Here is a 20,551-nt window from a genome sequence, read left to right as displayed (position 1 = left end):
CGCAGAAATCCTTATAATCACATTTACATGGATATTTATAGTGACTTTCTTTATACTTCCTTAATGTTATTGAAACTCTTCTTTTTCTCTGCCAAACTTTTCCCTTTATTTTGTCAAATTTTCTAGACTTGATTCCATGCTCCCAAGCATACCTTATCTCATTTTGCATGATATATAAACTATTTTCCGGCACATATACAGTCCATTTTCCCACCCTATCATATTTTCTGGCCTTATTAAATTCACCAGAGAGGCTTTTATTTATTTTTAGTTCATTAAAGTCAAACAGAATCCCACTTCCTAAAGATATAACAGATATATTTTCTCCTATTGTATGGTGAGAATCTATATGATTTCCAATACCTTTTCCTACCTCATATTCATTTATAGTAATTTGGTCTGGAATCTCCATGATTAATTTTAATCCTACCATCCTCTCTATTAAACGGCCTAATATACATGGAATGTCTCTCTCCCATACAGAACTTATTATTTTATTATTATAATCAAATGAGTAACCATAGTGTTGAACTCTGCGGTTTAATTTAGTCTCCCACTGACCATTATTGTCAATCCAGTTCAATAATTCTTGTGCTTCTGACTCGGAAATAAAATCTTTTACCAAAATCAATCCTTTTTTTTCCAAAAATTTCTCATTTTGTTCGTAATCTTCCTCCTCAATTTTCTTACACCTTATTTCCACCCTCTCTGAATAGTCTACTTTTATTTTCCTGCCACCAATTAACATAGGTGATTCTGCATGCATTTGCATGCAATGCTCGTAAAATCGTATTGAAGCGGGCAAATTGGCAAATAATACAAAAGAATTTGAATTTTCACCCAAATGAAATTCTTTGACTTCTCCAAATGCTTGAAGCTCTTTCAAAAGATCTTTCTCTGACCCAAAATAACATTTACGACCGAGATTTGAAATGTGAATCCATTCAGAAGGACCCTTGGACCTCTTATAGTTGTAAATAACCTCCCCTGCCATATTTGACATATTTGCTTTTTTATATCTTTTCTTCTTGGCAAATTAATTAATTATTAATTTTTCTTGGTTATTAAATTTCCAATTTTGCCTTTATGCGCTAAAATTTTGCGTAAAAAAATCATCCGTGATTATATATTATTAAAAATTAACAAAAAGTTGGTAATGTGGCCACTAAAATATCAAAAAAAGATTCAGAGCCAAAATGAGCAGGAAAGACTGCGAAGATGATGATCGGGAGCTTGAGAGGCTCTTAGAACATTTGACTCTTCAGAACGACGCATTTTCATCTTCCAACAAACTTCTAATGAGTTATTACAAAGCATTGAAAACTCAAACTTGCAATATAATGAGTCTAATTAAGGCTTTAATATGCATCACTAATCCAAATATCTCATATCGAGAAGACGAAGATTTCGCTCTAATTGTAAATGAATGCAAACTTAAATGGGTTGAATCTCTTTATGATTTCTTAAACATTACTGAACATGATTTAGAAACTATCATAATTTCACCAATTTTGCATTCTAACTCATTATCTGAAGCTAAATTTGAGCTTAAAATGAGTCTTATAAAGTCAGAACTGAACCTCACAAAAGATTTGATCTCTAAGGCCTTCTATACAAATATTATTGGATCCTTAAACCTTATTCATGATTCAAAAGGAATACGTGAGTTTATTCTTGAAATTTTGAATCTTTTTAAGGCACAAAAATCTGAAGATTCAGTGCCAAATAACAAACTTTTATTCAATTTATTTCTTGTTAAACTCTTTAATGGCCAAAATTCTGAAGAAGCTATGCTAATTACCAGCAACAAAAATGAAGAATCTTCACAATTCTTCAGTGAAAAACTCAACTTTGTAGACCTTTCCAAGTACTTTTGTTTTGACAAATGTATTCTATTTAACAAATTTAATCTGAGATTCCTCGTTTATAATAGTACAGGCGGTCTTTGTTGGTCTGATAGAATCTGTGATATGAACACCCAGTTTCTCCAAGATTATTACTTCCTTTTCAAATTTGATAATCCTAAGAGAAAGCTCATTTTTAACATTATTTCATCATTTAACCAATTTATCTCAAATTTTATCATAAACTCCGTTGACGCTTTAAATATTGACCGATTCAATAATAATAGTGCTCTAAAACTTAGTCAAAACCAGCATTACGAACTTCAAAGCAAAAATAGCTCAGTGTTGGAAAGCAAATATTTAGAACCTTTAAGTCCAATGGAAACTTTTAATACCATAAATGACGTTCTCTCCTCAAGTAACTCACTTCTAAGCACTTCCATTATCAAGCCTGAAAATACTGATCATTCAATTATTAATTCAATAAATACATTTACATCATGTGTATCTCAAGAAATACAACTAGATAAAATTGATATCTCCTCAAATCAAATTACCAATCTTTTGGATAACAATTTACCAATCCTCCAAAGGTCAGACTCCAATACCACAACTCTTTCAGAATTTATAGGAGAATCCAATAATTACCTCATACCACCTTCTGAGCCTCAAAATAACATCAATATTGACTTTTTCTATGAAAATGATCTTCAATCTCATGAGTGGGTTCTCTTATAGTTGCTTTTTAAATTTATCAAATTTTTTTCCTGCATGCACCACCCGATATTGTGGGGTGACTATTTTTCGTTTTTAGGCGCCATCCATGTGGATCTATTAATGACCGGTGAATGCATGTAATTTACTGACAATGAAATGGAATTAAATGAGTGAATAGGGAAATTAAATTATAATTATTAAAAATTTTTCAGTCAGAGTTGGATTTCATGTTATTGAATTGATGAAATTAACTGAAGTCCATTAAATATATAATTCTGGGTTGAATATGGAAAACTGAAATAATTTAATGAGTTTACAAAGTGGAAATATATGAAATAACCATCATAACTGTCAATTTTGGTAATATGAATTTTTATTAACAAGAGAAAGAGGATTTATTAACTATAGTCAAATTTTAGAAATGATAACCAGTTTGGTTGAAATCTTGGATCTCCCAAGGAAATCTAAAACAAGCTACAGAAAAAACGAAGATATTGAAAAGCTTTTTAAAATTGTTAATGAATCAAAAAATTCTAGATCTTTGTTAAATGATAGAAATTTTGGAATGAACAATTCTGAAGGTTCTTACAAAGAGGCTGTTGAATCTTTGTTAGAAATCTGTCGTTCTTTAATGCGCCAAGGAGATAGTCTTTTAGCAATAAAACAAGTAAAAAGATTTCTATTTACTGAGCCTAGAAGTCTGGAGTCTCATTCTTTTATTTCTTTGCTTTATATGAAGATTGGTAATTACTTTAGAAGCTATGAACATATAATGGGTGTGAGATTCATGACTAATGATTGCGATTATGATGCAAAAATAGCTTCAGGGTCAATTTTGGATACATTAATTTTTCAGATATGTAGGCTTCCCTTAGGTCTTAAGTCAAAATCCTTAATTGGTTTCAATTTTGATGACGAACTTCCATTTGATGAAAGGAAACTTGAATATATTTATCAGTATAAATTGGAAAAGTTAAATTTGCCACCAGGATTCTCCCCCACAACTTTGGACAAGTTTACAACTCCAATTTCAACTAGCCAAATAAATGTCGGTGATCTTGTACACGTTGAGGAACCCTACGCTTTAGCACCAGAACTACCAAGTGACTTGAGTATACAAACAACATGTTTCCATTGCCTGAGAGAAAGAGAAGTTTATGACCATGCTTTTAGCTGTTCTGTACATCCAAATACTTGCCCATTTGTATTTTGTCGTTGGGAATGTATGGTAAAGCACAGCAGACGACATGAGCTTGAATGCGAATTTATTGGAACAATCATTGTAATTTCAGATAAATCTGGGCTTCCTGTTTCTTTCCTGCTTTTAGCACTCAGATGTTTAATTCAGACTCATTTGGACTCTATATCACTTTTAACTAAGACTGAAGGGGTCTCACAAAAATTACTAGATTTTCCGTCATATTCAGATATTATTGAAATAATCTCCCCAGATTTCCTTTCAATCTTTGATCTAATAGCTGAAGAGTTTACTAATTTAATTCCAATACACTTAAGACTGTATTTTTCAAGAAAAGAGCTTAGAACATTTCTAATCACATTATACTCTAATAAACTTCCTATAACAGTTACTTCAGCCTCTTCTGCTTTTAATTCATCCCCAGTTCCAGTTTCAACAGGTCTTGGATTTTTTGAAAAAGCTAGTAAATTCCAGCACTCATGCATTCCGTCTTGCGTTTATTATATGAATGGTGAAAATAAACTATGTATTCGATCTGCTTATAATGTACCAGAAAATGCAAATCTAACTATTTCCTATATACTAGATCTTTACCAGCCAACATTTAAAAGAAAATCAATCATAAACAGTCTTAAGGTTTTTGCATGTATGTGTTCTAGATGCCTGGATGATTCAGAAAACGAATTATATTTGGAAGGTATTAGATGCCCATTCTGTATTACTGGATTTTTTGTTCCTTCTCCAATTTTTAAAAAATCAGAAACTTTAGAGTCACCTGTTTCTCAATCAAACTTAAGAGGGTTCTTCAAAAGTTTGATACCAAGGAAACCAACCACTTTTACAAAAGAAAAAATAGCTAAAGATAATATTGTTTCTCCTGGAGCCAAAATTGAAGAGAAAATAACTCCTGATATTAAGACTCTCTGTGAAAGAGCTAGAATTAGTTGCAAATCTGGCAAAGTACAAATGAGATGGAAATGCAATAATTGTGGTGAATTCTCCAATCAATTAAGCTCTTTTTGTGATGAATTGGTTTCAAGAATGGAAAAACATTATAATTTAGCAATTAATTCTTTCAATGATGGAAAAGATATTGAAGCCAGAAAGCTTTTTGAAAAATTCGTTAATAATTATTCTCTTATTACTCATCATAATCATTATTTGTTATATAATTCCAGGTCCCATTTAGTTGGTTTATATAATTTCTCAAATTCCAATGATTCTAAAATGTCTTATAAATATTGTAAACCAATCATCGTCTCATCAAACAAAGTATTTCCAAGTTGCCACCACGAGAAAGTTCATTTATTTTTGAATATGGCTGATATTATTTATAAAAAAGAAATGATTCAAAAAGTATCACAAAGAGGTGTTTTCAATAATTCCAAAGATTTAATTATGGAATGCTCTTGGTTATCCTTATACAATAGTATGGTGTGTTATGGACCAAAAAGTCCTATATATTATTATTGTTTATCAAGAATGCGTCTTTATTCATCTATTTTGGGAGTAATTACACCACCAAGTAACATGAGAATTCGTATATCTTCTATTGATTTGTTCTCAAAACTGAATCGCGATATTCTTGGTAATAGTACTATTTCAAAAAGTGCTGATTATCTTTCAACATTATCTGAATATAGTGCTCTCTTATTTATTGCTTCAATTAAAGGACATTTAATGGATATTGCACAATTATTAGTTGGTCAAGTAAAAGAAATATTGTTAAATCAAGTAACTTATTTACCAACAGGATTAAATCTTCTTGGAATGGCTGCAAGTAATTTAAGGGATGATGTTTGTGCATTATTATTAGAAGAGGGGTCTGATTTATTCTTTAAAAATGAGTATGGAATTACACCAATACATGCTTTATGTACATATCCAGAATTAGAAGAGGACGATCTTGATATTCATAATGATAAAAAAGCTGCAATTATAGCTAGAGATATGATACGTAAAGCTATTAGTTTAGATATGGCAGATAAATCCGATTCTAAAAATCAAAACAACTCTGGGGAAAATGAGTCTGATGTGGGGAAAAATGCATGCATGAAAAAAATGTTTGCATATACCGGCAAGTCAGGAGAAAAAAAAATGATAGAGCGGGGCTCTAATAGATATAAATTATTATATGGCAAAACAATTAACTGGTTAGGATCTAATACGCCATTACATATTGCAGCTTTTAAAGGTAGAAAATATTTATGTTCAGAATTAATACATGGAGGTACAGATCCAAATGTTGAGAATATTGAATTAGCAACACCATTGCATTTGGCTTCATTAGAAGGTCATTTAGAGACGGTTGATATATTATTGAAATGTGGAAGTGAATTAAATAAGGAGAATTATCAAGGTAATACTCCATTATTATTAGCAATTTATGGTTTAAAATATGATACAGTACGTTTACTATTAGATAAAGGAGCAAATTTAAGTCATAGATCAGATACACTTAAAATGAATGCAATGCATATGCTAGCTTTGGGATTATGTTGTAACACAACATTGAGTTTTCAATTACCAAAAAAGTTGGATGATTTACCATTAATATCACATAATGGATACAATAATAAAGATTTAAAGACTTATATATATTCAATGGGATCACCCCATACAGGTTTTGGAAATAATTCTTCAACAAAAGTGTTATCTATTCCAATACATACTCCAATTGCAGAGTTTTTATATATTTCACCAAGAGAAATGTTAATAAGATTGAGGAATTGCTTTGATATAATAACATTCTTAACCTGTGCATATGATCTAAGCCCAATGTTTATACAAAGAGATTTGAATGGTTATACCCCTTTTGAATTGTTAGATTCATCATGGAATGATTTTTTGAAATTAAGAAACGAATCTCTATTAAGTCAAGGATTGTGGTATTCGTCTTTATCAGAAGAGGATAAAATATCAACGGAAGAGTTATGGTCTCATATAATGCAAAGGGTGGAGAAATTATTGGAGAAATTCAGAGTAGAAGAGAATATTTATGATGTAAATGATGATGATCCTGATTTAGAATTACCATTACCAAAGAAGGAGTATAGAGGAATTCCAGAATTGGAATTACCAAATAAATCTGAGGATGATAATGAATATTTGGTAAGAAAAGGATATATGGAACCAATAGTCATGAAAAAACCATATTATGGAAATTATTCAATAGGAACAGATTCTACAATATACACTCCTGGATATATGGGTGGCAATTTCCAAATTAGAGAGTTAAAAGAAATAATAATGAGGAGAAGGAAAGAACATATGGAAACAGTGTTAAAGAAAGATAAAACGAATAAGAGCGGAAATGTATATGGCAAGATGATGCAATCATCAAATAGTAAATCTATTTTGGGAGTCGGAAAGACTCCAAGTTTATTAAGTCCGAGAACAACTGAAGGTAAAGCATTGGAAAGTAAAGTATCAAGAGCCAGTACAAAAATAGGTGGTTTATCATCAAGTTCACCTGTTTCAAGTTCATTATCTCCAGGAAAGAAGGATTCAATAGTTAAACATGAGTTTACAAAAATAAATACAATCAATACTTCTCCAAATCAGCTAATTTCTTTAAATAAGAATAATGCAGATTCTACCCCAAAAAAATTAGTACTGAAAGCTGTTTCAAAGCCAAATGATTCATTATCATCTTCTCCCCCGAAAGTTATCATGAAGACTCCAACTGTTGGAGTGACACCAAAGCCATTAACAGTTGGTGCAAAGCTACCAGGAGCTAAATTAGACTTATCAAATGTTAAAGTAGCAATGCCAAAGAAAATAGAAATTAAGACAAATTTGATTCAACCAAAAACCGTAGCAAAAATAGTCGTAAAATCAAAATTGGTTCCAAAAAAATTGTAATCATGTGGATTGTTTCAGAGATAATATGAGAAAATTTAATATAATTTTTTTATCAAACGGATAAAAAATACGGTATTATATTTTTATTGATTAGGTAGGGTTTAAAGGTAAAGTAGAAATGAGGTTTTTAATTAATTAAAAATATTAAAACTATATGAAATAATTAACTATTTTCTAATTATCCTATTCTTTTCAATTACCTTTTTCTTCATTTATTATTAATTCTTTTTAATATTACATGCAAAAGATTTATAGAAAATGTCAGGCGCCGACTCTTTGGCGCCAAATGTGGGAGTGTATTAGTAACTAAATTAATATAGAAAAGGAGCAGAGGGGGAAAAATAATAGGTAAAGGCCATATATATTGCAATGAATGGAATCGATGAAAGTTTAGAGTTTCTACAGACTTTAAGGTATGGTATATTAAGTAAGAACTTATTCTTAGAGTTGAGAGGCATAAAGGAATTTGAGGATCAATTGGGAAAGAGAAGGGGTCAAGTTGGGGTATGGATAGAATATGTATCAAAGATAAGGAGGGATATTGAGGTTACTAGAGATGGTTTGCATCATGAAGTTGCATATATGATAGATAGAACTGAACTAAATCAAGAATTAGATGATTGGAAAAATACAGAGATGCAGAAAAAACAAGGCATAGATGATAGTAATCTTGAGTTGATGTACAAGCAAGATTACTGTTTGTTGATATTAAGGAGGGCATTATCTTCAACTAACAGAAGAGTATTGTCTATATGGTTAGAGTATCTTAGTTTTATCGAGGAATATGAGAATTTCATGGAGACCAAGTTAGGTAAGGAGCTTATAGGGTTGGATTTGAGCAATGAGTACGAGAATAGTCTAAAATCATGTAATGATTTAGATCTTTGGCTGAGATACAATGCTTATTTATGTAAATCTCGGTTAGAGCTTACCAATTCTCGCTTGGTTTTGGACAGAAGTTTGAAGAGTTTGCCTATAGAACAACACCATAAGATATGGGAGAGGTATTTAGAATATATAATGGAAGTGCAAATTCCAGAACTCTCAATAAGCGTTTTAAGGAGGTTTTTGATATTTTCATATGTTGAGGGAATTAGAATGTACATTCAAGCTTTGATAGATGGAGGTAGGTATGAAGAATGTTTGGATAGATTGGTAGATGTAGTTTTGGAGAAAGAAGGAAATTTGAGAGTTCAGGAGACTTTTGAGGGTTTGAAAAAAGGATTATTAGTTGGAGGAATCAATTATAAAGTTAGTGAAATGGACAGCTTAATAGTTTTGGTTTTGGCAATCATTTCCGAGTATGTTTTAAAAATCAACCCAAAGAAAATTATTGAATATACAATGAATTTAATGCTTAGGAAACTGAAGACATGCGATGGCCGTGTTTATCAGGAAATCATTGATGAAGAAGTTACTCAGGAGGATAGAAATACACATAAAGGAGGTGCCATATTTAGGCTTACTTTCGGAGAGGTTGTCTGCAAAGTAGCTCAGATTTTTATGAGACTAGCAGATTGGGAACAGGTAAAAAGTACTTTTAACTTTGGAGTTGAAAATTGCCATTTTGTTTACGACTTTATCACAATTTATGATTCTCTGATGATGTTTTCCACTATCCACTTGAGTAGAGTTTTAAAGTCTTCTCAAAACTTAGATTCATCCTCATCCCCAATGGATGAAGATCCCCAAGAAATCATTAAAAAGAGTATCTCGGATTTAGAGAGGGTCATAGAAGAACACAAAAGACTTCTATTTAGGACATTGGTTAAAAGTGATACAAACAATGTCTCTAGATGGATCGAGTATATTAATGTATTGATACAGGAAGAAACTAAGGAAAAGAAAAGTCATCCATCTCTCAAGGTGGTAAAGATATTTGAGGAGGCTATAGATACCATAGATTTTTCAAAGGTCAAAGATAAGAGTAAGAATATTCTTTGGGTATTTTATGCTTCTTATATGACAAGTGCTATAGATAATGGCCACGATAGATTGGATCTTGATAAGAATAGAAGTGGTAAAAGTGATCAACTGATTGATTTAGCAAGGGATATTTTTGAAAGAGGCTTGTCAGAAGACTATATTGAAGATTATTCTTTGATTTGGACTGAATGGATCGAGATGGAGCTTAGATTTGGGAATTTTGAAGAAGCCTTAAACTTATCTAGACGAAGTATATGCATGGCAAAAGAACAAAAAAGCAGAATTACCTTGAGAAGTAGTCGTATTTGGCATTTAGCTGCAGATCTTGAAATGTCTTTCGGGACTTTGGAATCTACAAGAGTATTAATAGAAGATTTATTTGAGAGTGGTATGGTAACTGCAAGTTTATCAGTAACTTTTGGAGCTTATTTGAGGAGTAAAGAATGTTATGAAGAATCTTTTTCACTATATGAACGTTCTATGAACTGCCTAACTATACAGTATTCATTTGGATTATGGCTAGATTACATTGATAGTTTTATTTTCCACCATAATAATGGTCTGAGCATTTATAAGTTATTTGATGAAGCAGATACAGATTCCATAGAGTATGGTAACTCAAAAATTGATCGTTTAAGAGACGTTTTTGATCAGTGTTTGGAATCTTTGTTGAACTGGAAGAAGGCCAATATAAATGAAAAGGACCGAAAGTACTATTTGAATTGTGTATTTATAGCTTATAGTGTTTACTCAGCTTATGAAGCCAAGATTGGGAGAGTTAGTAGGGCTTTTGATATATTTAATAAAGCAATGGATGAGCTGGAAGATCATGATCAACACAAACTGAATCTTTATTCCAGATGGATAAAATTAACTTTAAAATGTAGAGACATCTCATACACTAGAGAAATATTTGATAAAGCAATTGATGACATCAAAGCTTCTGATCTTATTATAAGGTTGGCTCTAAGATATGTAAACTTTGAATTAAATATGGGAGAAGTGAATAGAGTTAGGTCAATATTTATTTTTGCTGGAGATTTGATTCCAAATATATATCTTGTAAATGAACATATTGAGATTTTTAACAGGTTCTGGAATACCTGGAACCAGTTTGAGGTTGAGTATGGGAATGAGGATACTATTAAGGATATGCTTAGGGCAAAGAAGAATGTAGCTTTGGTTTCCGGACATTCTAGCATACATTCGACTCAGTTAATGCAACAAGAAAAGCAGAAGGAATATCATCAAAGTGACCCTGTTGAAGTCTCTGACCAGAATTTGGAAGACAGAAACATTTCTCCCAACTCCGATTCAGACGATGAAATTTTACTCTCTACTTCTTCTGATGAGCAGAGTTCCATAAACCAGGAAAGCGATGAAGATATGGTAGATTCCGAGTCAGATTCACAAATTAAGCAGGGGGATAGTTACTCTGATAATAACGAAGAAATATGAAGGTTTTTAACTTAAAGTCTGATTTGGAGGAGCTGAGATAATAAATGCCATACAATTTCCATCAAGTGAAGAATTATCATATTTTTTGGCAATACGTTGTGTATTGCCAGCTATTTTATTATTACTTTTTTCTATTTTAAATTCTAGTATTATTCTGCTTCTTTCAAAGAAAAGAGTAGAAAGCTATCCTATAGGCATACATAGATAAGGAATTATATTATAAGGCAATAAGTGTTATATAATTCCTAATTTTTTGTTTATATCTTTGCATTTTATTTGTATGGTTATTTTTTTTGGATATTTTTACTGTAAATTTGTGTTTTGCATGCATGGAATTTTGCATGTAACGCCTTGGGTGTAACGGGGGTTGAACCTTGTAAGTTTATGTTATTTGGTTAGTGAAATTAAAAAGATAATTTTGGCAAGAGACCTCAAGAAGATAAAGAGGAATAAATAGATGGATGAAAAAAATATAGAGTTAAATTCAAGTATTAAAAATATAAATGACACAGAAAAGCTATGTTTTTTTCTTTCTTGTACTATACTTTAGTATTACATGTAAAAATTTATTACTTAACTAGTGGTTTGTTATACACGTCATTTATACAAAAAAAAAAGAGTTCATGCCGGTATAGAAAGTGCGGGAAAACTGTGTAAATGCATGTATAAATAAAAAAAATGTCAATTTAAAAAAAATGGTAAATAGAAAACTAAGCATACAAGGAAATGATATTATTTTTAAAGTTTTATTTTTAGAGAAGTTTCTACATTAATCATTCTTTGTTTTTCTTTTTTGTTAGTCTTTTATTTAAATTTTAGAAATTCTACTTATCTTTATTTACATTACACACTTAAAAATATATAGAAAAAATAATGACCAAAAAATTATTGAAAATTAACACACAAATGAAGACTTTAAAAAATATTTTAAATATTTATATAGAAATTAAAATTAAAAAAAATTGGAAAATATTAAATAATGCTAGATTTTGATGATGGAGTAAGGGATTTAGTGAAAAGAATAGATAATGTGACAATACAATTGGCAGGACTGTTTTGCAGTCTTGAAAATGAGCTATTAGAATTATATAATTTGTGTGGAAGTGGAAATGAGAGAAGTAACCGGGGTTTAAAAAAGTCAGAGTTTATTGAAGGTATGAAAGAGTTACTAAAGAATAGTAAATTGAACAGCCAAGATAATATTGGTGATGAGTATTTGATAGCATTGGACAATTCAGTAATTAGTCTGGAAACCCTGACTTCTGCATTGGTAGGTACAAAATGTTATGTTAACTGTAAAGTAGTGAATGAAAATGAAGAGACAGATGACTTAAAGGGGATTTCAAACACACTAGGGGATTGCAATGAACTAAGCCTTGGTGAAATAAATGAGAATAGCAGTTTAATAAGACTTTGTAGGAGTGTAAGTAGATTAACAAAACATAGAAATAAGATTGAAAAGTACGATATAGAAATGAATAATGAATTAGATGCTATTAAGAGAGAGAAGACAAGGGAATTGGAAAACAAGCTTAAAGAGATGGAGGTAAAGCTGAGAAGTAAAGAAGCGTTGTGTTATGCTCATGAAAAACAGATTGAATACTTAAAATATGACTTAAAAGAGTTGAATAAGATTAATAGCCAAATGATTTCCCAGATTAACATTCAGGAGTTGAATAATGAAAAAGACCAAAAGCTTGAACTATATATTAATACAGATACAGAAAAAAGTATATCATCTCAATTTCCAAGTAATGAACTTAGCTTATATTCTGATAATGAAGAGAAAGGTGAATGCATCTATGTAATTAGCAATAAAAAAGAAGAAGAGCAGAGAATTACTCCTATTAAAATAGAACCAATTAATAACTTTAATCAAGTTATTAATTGCCAGACTGCTCACAAATATGAAAATACAAGTGTGCAGGAAACTTTTCGTGAGGAAGATTTAGATATCTTAGAGCTTAAGGATCAGATTCAAATTTTGCACGTAGATCTACAAAACCTCAAAGAAGAGAATTGCCGATTAAAACTACAGCTTGAAAAAGTGGCAGAAAGTAATTTGGTATTTCCTGAAAAAATCACACCAGAAGAAAGTGAAATTCTATATGACATACTAGTGGATAACAATTTCTCAGAAAAATATACAGAAACAGATACAGAGATGTTCAATGACAAAAAATTTATAATCAAGAATATTCAAAAAACTATAAACATTTCAATTTTTAATCCATTCCCAAAACTCCAAAAAACTCAACTCAAAAAAATTGAGATTTCCTATTTGAACACCTTACCAATTCAACAAAATCCAAAACCATGTTTGGTTATGTGGGAACCCATTATAGATTGCCCTTCAGAGTTATCTTCTGCTATAAATACCAGTAATAACATTATACCACTCCCTTTGTCCTCATATGGGCAGTTTAGAAAATCCAGAAAAAGTGGAAGGAAAAACCCTCCCACAATAATAGAGGGAACTACTCTTAGTAGAAAAGTTATTCCTATAAATAGAAATTCATTCTATTGTGATTTAGAGAAGATTATCAAGAAGAATACTAAGAAACAAGAATCCTTAATTACGTAGGATTTTTAAAAATCTTTAATGTCAATTTAATTCACTTAAAAAACTAATTTATTTACTAATTATATTTTATTTCATTAACTTTCCATGTACTTTTTTGACGTTTCCCAGCTCCCGACCTCCACTGCACTCACTAGTCACACCATTTGCCCGCCATAATAAAAATGTGGGGAGGGGCATATTGGCGGGAACCGTTGAGACGTATGGATATTTGTTTTGGACCATGAAGAAGAGCTCAAGGCAAGAGCGCGAGAATAAACGAAAGTGAGGGGTGAACAAGCAAAAAACACGAGTTTAAAGTTGAACATTAATTATATTTGTAGCTTGAAAAGCTAATTTAAGAGAAAATGGCTAAGGGATTGAGATTTTTGAATTTGATTAAGCCAGCTCTGTGCGTGATTCCTGAGGTATCATCTCCGGACCGCAGAGTACCTTTTAAGGAAAGAATTTTATGGACTTTGATATCTTTGTTTGTCTTTTTAGTATGCTGCCAGATTCCACTTTATGGAGTTTTGAGTAGCAAAAGCTCAGACCCATTCTACTGGGTTAGAGTTATCTTGGCATCTAACAGGGGAACCCTTATGGAGTTGGGTATCTCGCCAATTGTTACATCCAGTATGGTTATGCAATTGTTGGCAGGAAGCAAGATCATTGATGTTGATCAGAGTTTAAAAGAAGACAGAGCTCTTTTTCAGGGAGCACAGAAGCTTTTTGGTCTACTTATCACATTAGGAGAGGCAGTTGCATATGTAATTAGTGGTATGTATGGTGACATTAGAACAATTGGTGCTTGGAATGCAATTTTGATCATTATTCAACTTTTCTTTGCTGGGGTTGTTGTTATTCTTCTTGACGAGCTCATGCAAAAAGGATATGGTCTTGGATCAGGTATTTCTCTCTTTATTGCTACTAATATTTGTGAAACCATAGTCTGGAAGGCATTTAGTCCAACAACAATTAATACTGGTAGAGGAACTGAATTTGAAGGTGCAGTTATTGCTCTCTTCCATCTTTTATTCACAAAGCCTGATAAGATCTCAGCATTAAGAGAAGCCTTCTACAGATCTCACGCTACAAATATGACAAACTTACTCGCAACTGTTTTGGTCTTCCTTATTGTTATTTATTTCCAAGGATTTAGAGTAGATCTCGCTGTTAAATACCAAAAAGTACGTGGGCAACAAGGGTCTTTCCCAATTAAGCTCTTCTACACCTCAAATATCCCGATCATCCTTCAAACTGCACTTGTTTCTAATCTATATTTCTTCTCTCAGTTGCTTTACCGCAGATTCAAATCCAATATGCTTGTAAATATTCTCGGACAATGGCAAGAACTTGATGTTGGTGGCCAATCTATTCCAGTCGGAGGTATTGCCTACTACATTTCACCTCCAAATTCATTGTTAGATGTAGTTTCTGACCCAATACACACATTCTTCTACATTTCCTTTGTATTGGTTTCATGCGCTCTCTTCTCCAAAACCTGGATTGAAGTATCTGGCTCTTCTGCAAAGGATGTTGCAAAGCAACTCAGAGATCAGCAAATGATTATGAAAGGATACAGAGACAGCTCATTGGTTCAGGTCTTGAATCGCTACATCCCTACTGCTGCTGCCTTCGGTGGTATGTGTATTGGAGCACTCACTATAATTGCAGACTTCCTTGGAGCTATTGGTAGTGGGACTGGTATTTTACTAGCAGTTACAATCATTTTCCAATACTACGAAATGTTTGCTAAAGAAAGAGAAAGTGGAAACATTGTGTTTTAATTCTGAATAAGTATTAATGGATCTTAATTCGTTTGGAGATTTGGGGTTTTTTCAAAATCCGATAGCAGATGTTAAAACTTTGATGCCTGACAAGCTTGTTAAGCTCGGATGGGGGTGTACCGTCACGATACTTATAACCTCAACCTAGCGAATATTCTAAACTTGAAATTTAACAAGAGTCGAAGAATCCTAAGGGTTCTGGATAACTTTGGGGGTCATTTTTAACCCAGTTATGTTCTTTTTAAGACTATTAAATTACTAAATAAAAACTACCTAAGTTGTCTTGCTTTAATCTATAATATATAGGTATTAATTATTATTATTTATTTCCAGTTCTTTTTATGTATTTAATATCTTAATTTTTTTCATGTTGCTTTATTTTTGTTACTTTTATTACGTGGATTACGTTTATATTTGTAAGTGGAAAATGACGTAACAAGCATCCTTATAAATTCTAAATATTCCAGTTTAAAATGTCAAAAAATTGAATTAATAAATTATTTATTGTGTTAATTGCATTCATTAATAAATAAATTATTTACTACAATGAATAAACGTAATTACATGCATTTTCCAGTTAAATTAGCTAAAAAAATGCATGTACTAGGAAAAAATTATTTCTCCAGGGTATAGAGTTTCCAACCTGCAACGAACTCTAAGCTAGGAATTCTAAAAGGGCGATTTGAAGAATAACTATAATCTGATAATAAAAAATTTGTTTTTATGCTTAAAGTTGAGAAGACAAGCAACTAAAATGAGACAATGAGTACTTGATAGAGAATTCATGACCACGAGCATTTAAGTCGTAGTCATAAAATTTTTGTTTTCTATTTGATAAGATAATAAATTAAGAAAGAGATGATATATTTAAATAATTAAATAGATGTATAACTAATTCGTTATTACGTATAAATAAATATGTACATATATATAATAATTCATTTATATAAATATATATATATAAATATATATTCATATATATATATATTTATATACAAACATATATTTATATTTAAATATAATGTGATATATATATTTTATATAGTAAATTCACATATTTGAGAACAAGAAAGAATATAATATAATAATAATATTATTATTTACTCAAGCAACAGTAATTTTACTTTTAAAAATAAATATATTATTTTTAATTATTGAAGGTATACATAATAAATTAATTTATACATTAAATAATTTATTATTATATTTAAATAAGAAAAAATAATACAAGGATATGTATCTATATATAAATCCGTAATTACAATTTTTCAAGTTATTACCATTACTTTTAACTTATTCATTTATATACTTAATATACTAATTTACAAATTATTGGGAGTAGCATACGTAATAAAATGCGCCTAATATTTTAAAGGTTTAATTTTAAATAGTGGAAGTTTTGGCGGGTTTTCCCAATTGTAAATATATGCCACTTGTTGTGTATATAGACTAAACAAGTACGATTAATTAATTGAAAAAAAACTTAGTAACCAATACAAGTTTATTATTTAGAAGAAATCAACAAAAAACAATATATTGTTGAAGGAGGTGTCGTTGTAGCTAAGTTTTTACAGCACTATCAATTTCCGAATGACGTTCTCATCTGAGTTAGGTGATGTTGGAACTGGTGGTGATAACTCGACAAAAAAAGTATATATAGATTACAATGATGGAGGAGATGAAAATAGAGAAGGGGACGGAAAGGTAGACGAGTCTAAATCTCCTTCAAGAGAAAGGGGTATATCTGACGATGAACAACGAAATACAGAAGGAAGGAATGAAGATAACAGAGGAGAATTAGCTGAAGAAAGAGATAGATCACGTTCTCGTGAAAAGTCAGAAGTTGATGTATCTGAGGGATGCAGTTTACTTGTCCGTAATCTACGTTTTGAGACATCTCCTGGTAGGGTAAGACATCATTTCGAGAGATACGGTCCAGTGAGAGATGTCTATCTTCCACTTGATTACTATACCAGAAGACCTAGAGGATTTGGCTTCGTGGAATATATGGATCCAAGAGATGCACAGGATGCTGTCAACAGACTAGATGGAAGTTTACTGGACGGAAGCACTATTCGAGTTGTTGTAGCACACGATCGCAGAAAGAGTCCAGAAACTATGAGAAGAATTCAGAGAGATTTGGGAAGAGGCCCCAGAATGGGAGGTCCTCCATCCCGCTATGATCATCGACCATCTGGAGGTTATCCCCCAGAGCATGGTTACAGAGGAGGTAGATATAGGGATGATTATTATGGTGGAAGGAGACAAGGTGGCTATCGAGATGATGATAGGAATTACAGGCCTAAGAGACGGTATTCAAGCAGAAGCCCCAGTTACCATTCACCTAGAGGAAGAAGTGTTAGTAGGTCTCCATACAGAGGCGGAAGCATAAGTAGAGAGCACAGTCATTCGATTAGTCGTGACCCATATCAGGGTAAGAGATACCGAAAATAGCGGACTCGTCTCAAAAAAATAAATCAATAGAGTAAAAAAAAAAATATGAATTTGACTGATAAGACTTTGAATAAGAGTGTGGTTCCGCGGTGACTGATATAATTAATAGTGATGTTTATTGTGTTAATTTTTTTAACTTGATGCCCGAAAATTGAAGAAGAGACGCTTGTGATTTTCAGTATAGGGGGTGGAAGATGCAGGATAGTCTGTCATGATGGTTGATGTTGTGAACAAAAAAAAGAAAAAATGTGTACAAGTTTGAATTAGGTGCAGTGAACCAAGGGATTACAGATTTCCATGATTAAGCAGGAAATAAGGAAAAGGAAAGAGGTGATCTCACTTAATCGCTTTTTTTTTTTTTAATTCGCTAAGTGCATAAAAATATGTGATTTGTAATCTGTTCTTCAACAACCATGAGCATGGACGAGTGGTAGAAAAATACCAGTAAATATTATTATTATTATCATTTTTGTCCGCTCAAATACCAAAAGTACAAGGAATAATTGCTAATTATTTAGGCATTTCGGATACGTAGATATTACTGAATGAAAGATTGGGCATTTTCGATAAGGAATAATTGGTATCAGTTTGTTCCACGCCCTATCTACTTAATTTAGCTGTTAAAGTCCAAATATAAAAAACAAAAAAAAATTATTTTTTTCTCTTTTTTTTCTTTTAAGGATTTCGTCTTTGAGCTTTATAAGCAGAGGGTTTTATGCGCCAGGGTCCCGGAGTATGTATGCATGTGGGGGAAATTTGTGCATGTATGCAAGACTTGCGTACCGGTATGCAGATAATTGATTATTAAACTCGGTTGAAACTGGGGTGAATATAGAATGTCGAAAATAATAATTAAAAAAAAATTATAAGATGGAATAATGGCAATACTAAAAGCAGATATGAAAAAAGTCAACTTAATATTTGGAATGAGAAAAATAATAATATATTAAAACTAATGTTAGAGGTATAAATGAATTAGTATAATGTAATAAATTAGGGATCTAAGCTTCAGAAAGATTTGATTTGGGAGAATGTATGGATTTTTCATGAGTATCCTCATTTTCTTCAGATTTGATATTTTCATCAGAATTTCGATCATTAAATGACTGAGAGTGCCCCATATACTGGTTTCTTGGGTGGGAGATTTGTTTAGTTTCAAGAGGCAAAAGCCCATTGATATTGATAGAAGAATTAGTCATAGAGTAGTCAATTAAAAGCTGTTCACAATTAGAGAGAGGGATGTTCTTGGTGGAGAAATCTTGATTATTAGTCTGAATAAGGCCATTACCATTAATTTGATACGAAGAAGTTGGAGTACAGTTAGTATAAGTAACAGTGCCAGTTGGAAGGAAGCTGCTAGAAATATGGAAATCGTTGTAATTGTTTGCAGAATACTTTTTCCAAAGGAAATATAATCCAGATAAGAATATTATGAAAGAGAGTACTGAAATGAAAAAAAGTGTAATAATAAAAGAAATTACATTTCCCATTAAGATTGGGTGGTTTCGAATGATTTCTTTCCAAAAGGGGAGTTTTGTTTGGAAAATAAGGTTGCTCTTAGAAATATGGAGGGCAGGTTTCATTTTAATCTTTGCTCCACATAGTTTGATATTCGTTTCAAGAGAATTAAAATTGAAGGGGTGTTTTCTTCGAAGAGGAAAGTTTTCAACAAGCTTGACACTGATTTTACTTTCAAGCCCCAATCCAAGGGAGTTAATTTGTATTCCAAGCAGAGAAGGAATGATAGAAATATATTCTTTGAATTTTAAGACAATATTAGGTAAATATTCAATTGCAGATGTTTTTTTGAAGCTAGCCAAGATTTTTGAAGAGTTAGTACTGTTATTATCAATTCCAATGCTATAATTAAGATGGGATTCTAAACATTGGATTAAATCCAGAGTAATTTGGAAGGGAGTGATATTGATATTATATTGGCTAGGAAAGTAAAAAAGTTCAACAATGATGTCAATTTCATTTCCAAGGACTTCCAAATTCATTCTATTTTTAAATCTAAGGTCAACGTGTTTATGAATGATTTGATTAATTCCTTCATCAATTCCTTTATAGTACCTTTTCTTCTGGTACCAGTTAAATGTTACGAAATTGTAAATCTTAGAAGACCAATAATTTTTTAAATGTACAAGATATTTCAGAACCCCAGTATTAAAGTTATTAATATTTTCAGTGGGCATATCCAAGTTTTCAAGATATTTTGTTTGGTTAAGTAGATTCTGATTGGAGAATGAATTGCTTTTATTAACAGCACTTTTGTATCTCCAAGTGATGTTATTAAAATTCAGAATGGCAGAAGCTTCAGACTGCTCATAAAGCAGCTGTCTGGATAATTCATGACTGCTAATGAAATTACCATATGCTCTATCTTTGTAATTCAATTGGGAAAAACCTTGAGTTGAGTTTGGGAACTTACTTATGAACGCGTTATCACTATTCAAGAAATAATCTGGCAGAAATTGAGAAAGATACCTGTTTTGGTAATCAAAATTTATTGGGAATGAAATAAATTTTGGGGGTATCCAATACCAGTAAAATCCAAGATAAATTATCCATGTTAAACTAAAGATTGTAAAACTGAGCAGCACTAAAGCGATAGTCAGCGGAAAGAAATACCTAGTTACTCTTAAAGACCAATATACTAAGCTTGCACAAGTATCAATAACTCTATATATACCTTTTGAATATCTGTCAAAAATCCTTTCAAACATCACAGCTTTATTTG

General features: G+C 31.5%; 8 protein-coding genes across 8 annotated transcripts; 6 read left to right on the top strand and 2 right to left on the bottom strand.

Annotated features, from left to right (window-relative positions):
• Positions 1–122: 122 nt before the first annotated feature.
• cubi_02774 (oxygenase superfamily protein) lies at positions 123–1,003 on the bottom strand (the record flags this gene model as incomplete). The annotated part of the gene is made up of 2 exons (XM_029019785.1): positions 123–152; positions 215–1,003. The coding sequence occupies 2 exons, from the start codon at positions 1,001–1,003 to the stop codon at positions 123–125; spliced, it is 819 nt and encodes a 272-aa protein (XP_028875192.1).
• A 193-nt stretch (positions 1,004–1,196) lies between these two features.
• Positions 1,197–2,582, top strand: cubi_02773 (uncharacterized protein; the record flags this gene model as incomplete). Its single annotated transcript, XM_029019784.1, has 1 exon — positions 1,197–2,582. One exon carries the CDS (start codon positions 1,197–1,199, stop codon positions 2,580–2,582), a length of 1,386 nt encoding a protein of 461 aa, XP_028875191.1.
• Positions 2,583–2,982: 400 nt separating this feature from the next.
• cubi_02772 (uncharacterized protein) lies at positions 2,983–7,623 on the top strand (the record flags this gene model as incomplete). Its single annotated transcript, XM_029019783.1, has 1 exon — positions 2,983–7,623. The coding sequence occupies one exon, from the start codon at positions 2,983–2,985 to the stop codon at positions 7,621–7,623; it is 4,641 nt and encodes a 1,546-aa protein (XP_028875190.1).
• A 369-nt stretch (positions 7,624–7,992) lies between these two features.
• Positions 7,993–11,007, top strand: cubi_02771 (HAT domain-containing protein; the record flags this gene model as incomplete). The annotated part of the gene is made up of 1 exon (XM_029019782.1): positions 7,993–11,007. The coding sequence occupies one exon, from the start codon at positions 7,993–7,995 to the stop codon at positions 11,005–11,007; it is 3,015 nt and encodes a 1,004-aa protein (XP_028875189.1).
• Positions 11,008–11,986: 979 nt separating this feature from the next.
• Positions 11,987–13,591, top strand: cubi_02770 (uncharacterized protein; the record flags this gene model as incomplete). Its single annotated transcript, XM_029019781.1, has 1 exon — positions 11,987–13,591. One exon carries the CDS (start codon positions 11,987–11,989, stop codon positions 13,589–13,591), a length of 1,605 nt encoding a protein of 534 aa, XP_028875188.1.
• A 344-nt stretch (positions 13,592–13,935) lies between these two features.
• cubi_02769 (uncharacterized protein) lies at positions 13,936–15,357 on the top strand (the record flags this gene model as incomplete). The annotated part of the gene is made up of 1 exon (XM_029019780.1): positions 13,936–15,357. One exon carries the CDS (start codon positions 13,936–13,938, stop codon positions 15,355–15,357), a length of 1,422 nt encoding a protein of 473 aa, XP_028875187.1.
• Positions 15,358–16,947: 1,590 nt separating this feature from the next.
• cubi_02768 (splicing factor RRM domain containing protein) lies at positions 16,948–17,811 on the top strand (the record flags this gene model as incomplete). The annotated part of the gene is made up of 1 exon (XM_029019779.1): positions 16,948–17,811. One exon carries the CDS (start codon positions 16,948–16,950, stop codon positions 17,809–17,811), a length of 864 nt encoding a protein of 287 aa, XP_028875186.1.
• Positions 17,812–18,812: 1,001 nt separating this feature from the next.
• cubi_02767 (uncharacterized protein) lies at positions 18,813–20,537 on the bottom strand (the record flags this gene model as incomplete). The annotated part of the gene is made up of 1 exon (XM_029019778.1): positions 18,813–20,537. One exon carries the CDS (start codon positions 20,535–20,537, stop codon positions 18,813–18,815), a length of 1,725 nt encoding a protein of 574 aa, XP_028875185.1.
• Positions 20,538–20,551: the final 14 nt, after the last annotated feature.

This window comes from Cryptosporidium ubiquitum, assembly GCF_001865345.1.
Source record: "Cryptosporidium ubiquitum isolate 39726 chromosome Unknown contig_1, whole genome shotgun sequence".
In the NCBI taxonomy this organism is placed as follows: Eukaryota; Apicomplexa; class Conoidasida; order Eucoccidiorida; family Cryptosporidiidae; genus Cryptosporidium; species Cryptosporidium ubiquitum.
The sequence above is the reverse complement of the archived record's forward strand: the minus strand, read 5'-3'. Positions and strand labels throughout refer to the sequence as shown.